This window comes from Tupaia chinensis, unplaced genomic scaffold (genome assembly GCF_000334495.1).
Source record: "Tupaia chinensis unplaced genomic scaffold, TupChi_1.0 Scaffold000673_1, whole genome shotgun sequence".
NCBI classification, from domain to species: Eukaryota; Metazoa; Chordata; class Mammalia; order Scandentia; family Tupaiidae; genus Tupaia; species Tupaia belangeri.
This window is the reverse complement of record NW_006160196.1, coordinates 1,296,143-1,304,943: the sequence shown is the minus strand read 5'-3', so window position 1 is coordinate 1,304,943 and position 8,801 is coordinate 1,296,143. Positions and strand designations below refer to the sequence as shown.

Sequence of the window (8,801 nt, the reverse complement as noted above, 5' to 3'; positions counted from 1 at the left end):
TGAAGTAAGGGGGGCTCGTACGTGGCTGACTTCTTGGCTCAGACTCTGCACATGGCAGCTTGGAAAACATGCCGGGTGCCTGTATGAGTGTCCCCCAAATCCCGACGGGGTATATGGAGGAGAAGGGATTGTGGAGTGACCATGCCTCATGGGGAGAGGGTGCATCCTCTCTCCCCTTCTCTGCTTCTATGTCCCTGGAAGGCATATGTGCCCTCTGGCAAAATTTAAAAAGGAAAAGAGAAAGGAAAAGAAAGAAAGAGATTGAAAAGAAAGAAGGAATGGGGCACATGGCCTGGAGGTTGGGGCATTGGATTCCCACATGGCCGACTGCAGTTCGAGTCCCGGAACTGGCAGCTTGCTTTCTCTCTCTCTCTGTCTCTCTCTCGTCAGACTGAATAATAATAAATAAAATTAATAAAGAATTTTTAAAAAGAAAGAAGGAAAGAAAGAGAAGGGAGGGAGGGAAGGAAGGAAGGAAGGAAGAAAGAAAGAGAAGGGCCAGCAGGTGGCATGGTGGTTAAGGGCACTGGACTCCCCCATGGGCGACTGTAGTTCAAGTCCTGGACCTGGTGGTTTGCTTTTTCACTTTACCTCTCTCTTTTACTCTGTCCCTTTCTGGTCAAATTAAAAATAAATACAAAGTTAAATTAAAAAAAAAGAGAGAGAGAGAGAGAGAGAGACGAAAGCTAAAGAAGAGTAGAAATGTATTTTCCCAAAATTCCAGAGGCTGGAAGTGTGAGCTCGAGGTCCCCGGGCTTGGCTCCTCCTGGGGCGTCTCCTGGCTTGGACATGCCTCTGTCACCTGCACAGTCTTTCTTCTGTGCGTGTCTGTGGCCTTATCTCTTTTTATGAAGACCTCGGTCATTTCGGGTCAGAGTCCACCCTGACGGCCTTGTCTTAACGTACTCGGCTAGATGCTTGTCTCGGGTATGTTATCTTCACAGGCACAGGCGAGCTGAGAGGTCAGCATGCACGTGGGGGGACACAGCTCAGCCCAGGGCCTGGGCAGATGGGGGCTGTGTCAGAGCGGGGACTTAGAGGAGGAGCCAGAGCCCCTCAAGATTGAGACCCCAGAGGGAGAGCTGGTAGGTCACTCCTGGGCCCTGACTCGTCTTCTCCCGTGTCCTGCCTTCTCCCCTGTGGTCCGCAGGCCATCTGGACCCGCTTTTTTCCTGCTCTGGAGGCTCTGAGGTCGCTTTTGGCCCAGGGAGCTCTCGGGGACCTTCGGGTGGCTCACGCAGAATTTGGAAAGGACCTCACCCATGTCCCACGGGCCGTAGACTGGGCCCAGGCCGGCGGTGGCCTGCTGGACATCGGCATCTACTGCATCCAGTTCATCTCCATGGTCTTCGGTGGGCAGAAGCCAGAGAAGGTTCTGGCCGTGGGGAGGCGCCATGAAACAGGTACGGTCTGTGCTGGACCCCTGGAAGGGGGAGAAGGACCCCTGTCTCCCTGGGGGCACTGGGCTGGGAACAAGCCTCCTGGCCCTCAGACTCAGCTCAGACACCTGGAGGAACTTCCCACACGAAGCTGGAGAACGTCGGGGTCGAGAGTAGGCGCAGGCCTTGTGCTGGGGTTTGCTGTGTTCTTAGCCGGGAAACAGCACTGGCCAGTCCGATCTCCCTGGTAAAATGTCAGTAACGGGGTCGTCATGGCAGTTGATCAAGTAACTGTTGAGGCTAATGGTATGCAGTTACCAAACACTAGGTTGTCGGGGCTGGCAGGTGGCCTGGTGGTTAAGGGCTCCAGACTCCCACATTGCCAACTTTGGCTCGAGTGCTGGAACTGGTGTCTTCCTTTCTCACTTTCCCCCTCTTGCTCTGTCCCTCTCTAGTCATGTTAAAATAAATAAATAAAGTTAAATAAAATAATTTTTTTTTTCTGGAGAAGTTTTTGCTGTAGGGCGTGTGTGCTCACCAGAGAGACAGAGAGACAGAAAGCAAGAAATCACCCTCTAGGAGTGATGGCCACGCTGCAACCCCTTCTCCATTCTCCTCTCAGGATCTTGGGCACTCACACACACACGCCCGGCGTGAGTTTAAGCCACCAGGTCTAGGCCTTGAACCACAGTTGACTACATGGGAGCCCAGTGACGTAGCCATTATGCCACCTGCTGATCTCTCATTCATTTATTTGAATTTGACCAGAAAAGGACAGAGCAAGAGAGAGAAAATGAGAAAGCAAACTGCCAGGTCCAGGACTCGAACCGTGGTCAATCATGTGGGAGTCCAGCTCCCTTAATTATCACACCACCTGCTGGCCCTAAATAAAATAATTCTTAAAAGAAACAAAAAACAAACTGGGTTGTTGGAAGTCGTGACACTTTTTGTTTAGAGGATTTTGCCATAAGCACTCAGCAGAGTCAAAAACAGTGAGAGGGAAGGTAAGAAATCACCCCCCACTCAGGGATGGCCACGCCACAGTCTCTCCTCCTCCTGACATCTTGGACGTGCACACACAAGTTCCCAGAATGACTTTCAAGCCACTGGGTCCAGGACTTGAACCGTGGTCACCCATGTGAATCCAGCAACATAACCATTATGCCATCTGCAGGCCCCCATGATGCATTTTTGCATAGAAAAACAGAAAAATATATCATGATTTTTCTTTTTTCTTTAATTTTTTTTATATATACATGACAACCCAATATAAACATACATTTATTTATTTATTTATTTAGGAGAAGTTTTTGCTATAGGGCATATGTGCTCGCCAGAAAGAGAGAAAGAGACAGAAAGCAAGAAATCACCCCCTGGAGGGATGGCCACTCTGCAATCCCTTCTCCTCCACTCTCTGAGTTCTCGGGATCTTGGGCACGCACATACGCCCGGCATGAGTTTAAGCCACTGGGTCCGGTACTCGAACTGCGGTCATGTACATGGGAGTCCAGTGACATAGCCATTATGCCAACTGCTGATCCCTAAACAATTAAACTGCTTTTCACTTAATACTTTAAATATATTTCCCCTTTTCTTGCTCACATTGTTTCCGATGAGAAGTCTGATGTTAGCCTGATGGGATATCCTTTATAAATAACCTGATGTTTCTCTCTTGCCAATTTTAGTATCTTGTCTTTGTCTGTGCATTTGGCCGGTCTGGCTATGATGTGCCTTGTAGAAGATCTTCTTGGGTTGATTCTATTAGGGGTCCTTTGTATTTCTTGGGTCAAGATATTTGAGTGCCTCTCTAGGTTTGGAAACTTTTCTTCCAGGATTTCATGTAATAGATTATCAATACCCTGATTAGTTTCTTCACCTTGTGGGATACCAATTACCCAGATGTTTGGACACTTAATGGTATCTAGTATTTCTCATATAATATTCTTTGTTTGTTTGTTTTTGTTATTTTCTCAGTTTTTTGGTTGTTTTTTCTAGGTCAGAGTTTTTACCTTCAATACCCGAGATTCAATCTTCTGCATGGACTAATCTGCTTTTAAGAATTTCGAGGGAGGTTTTTTTTTGTTTGTTTGTTTGTTTGTTTTGGTTTTTTTGAGAGGTTTTTGCTATAGGGTGCGTGCGCTCACCAGACAGACAGAGACATAGAGACAGAAAGCGAGAAATCACCCCCCAGAGGGGATGGTCACGCCGCAATCCCTTCTCCTCCATTCTCCTCTCGGGATCTTAGGCATGCACGCACATGCGCCTGGCGTGAGTTTTAAGCCACCGGGTCCGGGACGTGAACCGCGGTCGACTACGTGGGAGTCCAGCGACATAGCCATTACGCTAACTGCTGGTTCCCTCGAGGGAGGTTTTGATTTCCTGTATTGCAGCCTTCATCTCTAACAGCTCTGTATGATTGCTTTTTATGGTGTGTAGTTCCTCTTTCAGATTGTGCAAGAACTTCCTCACCTCCTGGAACTCGTTGTCTTTTTTTTCTTTTTCTTTTCTTCTGCATCTTCTGGAGTTCATTATCTCTCACCTCTTGCATCTCATTTAGTTTTGTCACTATGAATATTCTGAATTCTCTATCAGGTATTTCCACGAGTTCCACTGTACTGTCTGTGGATGGCGAAGGATTGTTCTTTTCACTTATGGGAGATATATTTCCTTGGTTTCTCATATTTCTTGTGCCTTTGCAGTGGTTCCTGGTCATTCTGTGACAAAATCTCTTCTCTACTATATTTTGCAATGTGGTATCCACACAAAGAAAGTATGAGTTCAGATATATAAAAAGAAGTTTGTCTTTAAAGCAGGAAGTTCAATAAGCATTGAGGTTTTTGTTGTTTTGTTTTGTTTTTAGAGAGGTTTTTGCTATAGGGCGCATGCACTTGTCAGAAAGAGAGATAGACAGAAAGCGAGAAATCACCCCCCAGGGGGATGGCCACGCCGCAATCCCTTCTCCTCCATTCTCCTCTCAGGATCTTGGGCAGGCACGCAACACGCCTGGTGTGAGTTTAAGTCACCGGATCCGGGATGCAAACCAGAGTTGACTACATGGGAGTCCAATGACATAGCCGTTACGCCATCTGCTGGTCCTGCATTGAGGATTTTAATAACCCTAAAAGTATTCAGATGATTGGCCACTGTGCACCTAGGCCTGTCTAGACACTCCCTTTTCTGTTTCAGGAGTTTAGAAGATGAGGTTTAGCGCATAACTAGTCGCCTTGGTCCCAGGACACCAATAAAGTAATTTAAAAAAAAAAGTTGGGGGACCAGCAGTTGGCGTAATAGCTATGTTGCTGGACTCCCATGTAGTTGACTGCGGTTCGCGTCCCGGACCCAGTGGCTTAAATTCACGCTGGGTGCGTGTGGCCCGAGATCCCGAGAGGAGAATGAAGGAGAAGGTATTGTGGTGTGGCCATCCCCCCTGGGGGGTGATTTCTTGCTTTCTATCTCTCTCTTTCTGGTGAGTGCACGCACCCTATAGTGAAAACCTTTCCCCCCCAAAAAAAAGCTAGGTAAAATCGTTTTATAATCTAAATGATGTATAGTGAGTGAATGATTAAATAATAATAAATATTAATAATAAAAGTAAAAAACAGGGCCAACCCCATGGCCTGGCCCTTGAGGGAGGTAGATTCCCAATGGCTAACTACGTGGCTCTAGTTCAGGACCTGATGGCTTGAAAAGCACACACAGTGGGGGGCAACAAGTGGCATGGTCCAGGGCCCCCACTCAGTGGGGTTAGCCCATGGAGGCACGGCCACCATGTGGGATCCAGCTTCTCTGGAGCAGCTTAGTGCTACTGGACTACAGAGCTGGCCTGACTGTTTTTTCTAAATTTATTTCTTGTCATCAGAGAGAAAGAGGCAGAGGGACAAAGCTCCCACCCGGGTCTCACATCATGGTCCGCAGCCTTTCCAGCCAGCAGGACGACTGGGGCTACACATGGAATGTACAGGTCACCAAGGACCCAAAACCACCATTTAAAAAAAATGATTTACTGGAGCCAGCAGGTGGTGTAGTGGTTACGTTGCTAGACTCCCCATGGCCAACCACGGTTCAAGTCTCAGACCCAGAGGCTTGAAACTCATGCTGGGTGCACATGTGTGCGTGTCCATAATCCTGAGAGGAGAATGGAGGAGAAGAGATTGTGACATGGCCATCCTCTCTTGGGAGTGATTTCTCACTTTCTTCTCTCTCTCTCTTTTTAAAGAGATTTTCGCTATAGGGTTCATGCACTTGCCAGAGAGATGGACAGAAAGCGAGAAATTACCGCCCCCCCTAAGGGGATGGCCAGGCCACAATCCCTTCTCCTCCATTCTCCTCTCAGGATCCTGGGCACACACACACTCATGCCTGGTATGCGTTTTTGTTTTATTTAAGAGGTTTTTGCTATAGGGTGCATGCACTCACCAGAAAGACAGAGACAGAGAGACAGAAAATGAGAAATCACCCCCCAAGGGGGATGGCCACGCCACAATTCCTTCTCCTCCATTCTCCTCTTGGGATCTTGGGCACACATGCACATGTGTCCAGTATAAGTTTAAGCCATGGGGTCCAGGACACGAACCGCAGTTGACTACATGGGAGTCCAGCAACATCGCCATTACGCCAACTGCTGGTCCCCCTGGCATGAGTTTTAAGCTGCCATGTCTGGGACTTGAACTGTGGTGGGTCGTGTGGGAGTCCAGAGCCTCAACCACCATGCAACCCGCCAGCCCTAAGGATATTTAAAGAGTTGTGCATCCATCATTTTCTTTCCTTTTCAGTATATTTGTTTTATTCATGATGAAGCGCGTGTGTGCACGTATAAGGGGGTAGATGGGGGAGAGGGACAGGCATACTCCACAGGGTCTGGTGGCCCGCCACCTCTTTCTTCCAGCTTGTTAGCACCTCGGCACCTCCACACACTCCCACCGCATTCCAGTCACCTGGGCGTCAGAGCCACAGTCGGCATGTGGCTTCTAGTGGTGCAGTTCAGTAGGCTCCGCCAGCGGCTGGGGCCACCATGGCTGCTGTTAGAGCCCCATTGTGTGCTGCCAGAAAACTCCTCAGACCTGAGCTCGAACTCCCTCCGTATCCCGTCTCCTACAGCAATCAGGGTCTGCAGACTTGCCCCTCGCAGGCGTGGCACGTGATGGTGTCCTGCACTATGTGGCCCTGGGGTGGGCTCTTTCACCTCGCAGGGTGTTGCGGGGTGTTTCCAGCATTCACCTGCTTCGTTCCTGTCATGCTGTAGAAGACTGAGGTCTCTCCCAGGGTGCACAGACAGGATTCGAGGCCTGTGCTCTGAGCCGAGGCCCAGCCCTGACTCGTGACTTCTCCCCAGGCGTAGACGACACTGTCACTGTGCTACTCCAGTACCCTGGAGGGGTCCATGGCAGCTTCACCTGCAGCATCACTGCCCAGCTCTCCAACACGGCCTCCGTGAGCGGGACCAAGGGTATGGCGAAGGTGAGGAGCGGCGGGCCTAGGGGCGGGGCCAGGGCCCCTGGCAGTAGGAGGGGTCTGTAGTGGCTCCTGGAGCTTGGCCTGTACTGCCTTTTCTGTTTTATTTATTTATTTTTTAAAAAATTATTTATTTAATTGTATTTACTTTTTTTTTTTTTTTTTTTTTTTTGAGAGAGATTTTCATTAACGGGTGCGTGCCTCTCCGAACCGCGGTCGACTACGTGGGAGTCCAGCGACATAGCCATTACGCTAACTGCTGGTTCCCTCATTTTTTAGATAATTATTTTATTTAACTTTATTTTTTAATTTGACCAGAGAGGGACAGAAAGAGCCATGTGAGAGTCCAGCATCCTTAACCCCCCCACCCCACTTATTCTTTTTTAAAATTTGACCAGAGAGAGAGAGAGAGAAAGCCACCAAGTCCGGGACTCAAACCGTGCTCAGACATGTGGGAGTGTCCGTGCCTTAGCTGCCATGCCACCTGCTGGTCCCATTTCTGTTTTATTGATAATCACCAGAGGGTGCACGGGCACGCCAGAGAGACAAAGAGGGAGGGATAGTGAGAAAGCATCCCCCCGGTCATGCGGCAACCCCTTCTCCTCCATGTCTCCATCATGGTGGGGCGTGGGTGTGCCCTCATATGCCCCGATATCTTTCAAGCCTCCGGGCTGGGTTCCAACTGCAGTTGGCCATGTGGGATCTGGCTCCCTAGGCCATAGGGTCAGCTCAACCTGCCATTTTTCAAACTAGTGCAAAAGAATGACCACGCCCAGTCCAGGGAAGGATTGCGGCTTCTGGGCTCCCTCCTGGGGACCTAGTGGCCTGTCATATCTTAGGCCTGAGTTCTTATCAACCACAGTTACAGGGCGGGTGTGACCTTTGTCATTGCTTCCAGGGCAGTATCTGGGTGTGGCCAAGGGCAGCCTCACGGGCCCCTTGCCAGGAAGAAATCTCATTCTTAGCATGCAGACTGCAGAAGAGCGGGCCCTGCCCTGGGTTAAAGGTCTTCTTTTCCCACGAGGAATCAGGCTGAGCCTCTCTTTTTCCATTTTGGTGTAGACTTGGGAGTGAGGACAGTTTGGGCCTCCGGGGACTCCGGGTCTAGGCAACAGGCTTCCTAGGGCATGAGGTTCTGGATCTTCTGAGCAACCTTCTTGCAAAGGGGATGCACAAGGCACAGAGCTGGGCCCTCTTCACTGTGCCCAAGGAACACCTGCCCACAAGCGTGAGGTTGGAGAGGTTTGCTCCTGGAGAGACACACAGGCCGTGAGCGTGACAGCAGTGTGGATAAGGAACACAGCCCAACAACTGGGAGGAAGGGAGGGCCCGAAGCTCCTGGGGATGGCTGGGAGGGAGGTCCTGGGTGTCACCCAGCATGCTCCAGGGAGTCCCTAAGAACCTTCGGAGAGGACAGCAGGGGCTACTTGTCATCTCCCCAGATCCTCGACCCCTGCTGGTGCCCAACGGAGCTGGTTGTGAAGGGCGAGCATAAGGACTTCCCGCTGCCCCCAAGCCCATACGAGTACAATTTTACAAACGGGGCAGGCATGGTTTACGAGGCCAAGCACGTCCGAGAGTGCCTGCGCAAGGGTAAGGATGTGGGGACCAGGGGGTGGGGACCAGGCCTGGTCTGGGGGCTGAGGGCCTTCCCTAACCCCTCGGTTTGTCCAGTAGCTGTTTAAAACTACACTGCCCAGGATCCCCTGGGGCACCTGTGTATCTGAACCAGGCATTACACCGCCTCATGGAATTCTGGGAACTGTAGTTCTCTTGGTCTCTCCAGTGTGGGTAGACCTCCCTAACTCTGTTCTCCCCGCCAGGCCTGAAGGAAAGTCCCGTGATCCCTTTGGCAGAAACTGAGCTCCTGGCTGACATTCTGGAGGAGGTGAGGAAGGCCATTGGAGTCACTTTCCCCCAAGACAAACACTGATTTGTGCCCGAGTAAATAAAGACATGGTGTCCAGAGAG

General features: G+C 50.1%; 1 protein-coding gene across 1 annotated transcript in view; it reads left to right on the top strand.

Annotated features, from left to right (window-relative positions):
* Nucleotides 1-8,801, top strand: part of DHDH (dihydrodiol dehydrogenase) — a 14,312-nt gene extending 5,511 nt beyond the window's left edge. The window contains exons 4-7 of the mRNA XM_014592280.2: nt 1,151-1,403; nt 6,712-6,836; nt 8,273-8,423; nt 8,654-8,801. Of these exons, the coding sequence (XP_014447766.1) occupies nt 1,151-1,403; nt 6,712-6,836; nt 8,273-8,423; nt 8,654-8,763 (639 nt within the window). The 3' untranslated portion in view covers nt 8,764-8,801. The remainder of the gene's footprint in view (nt 1-1,150; nt 1,404-6,711; nt 6,837-8,272; nt 8,424-8,653) is intronic.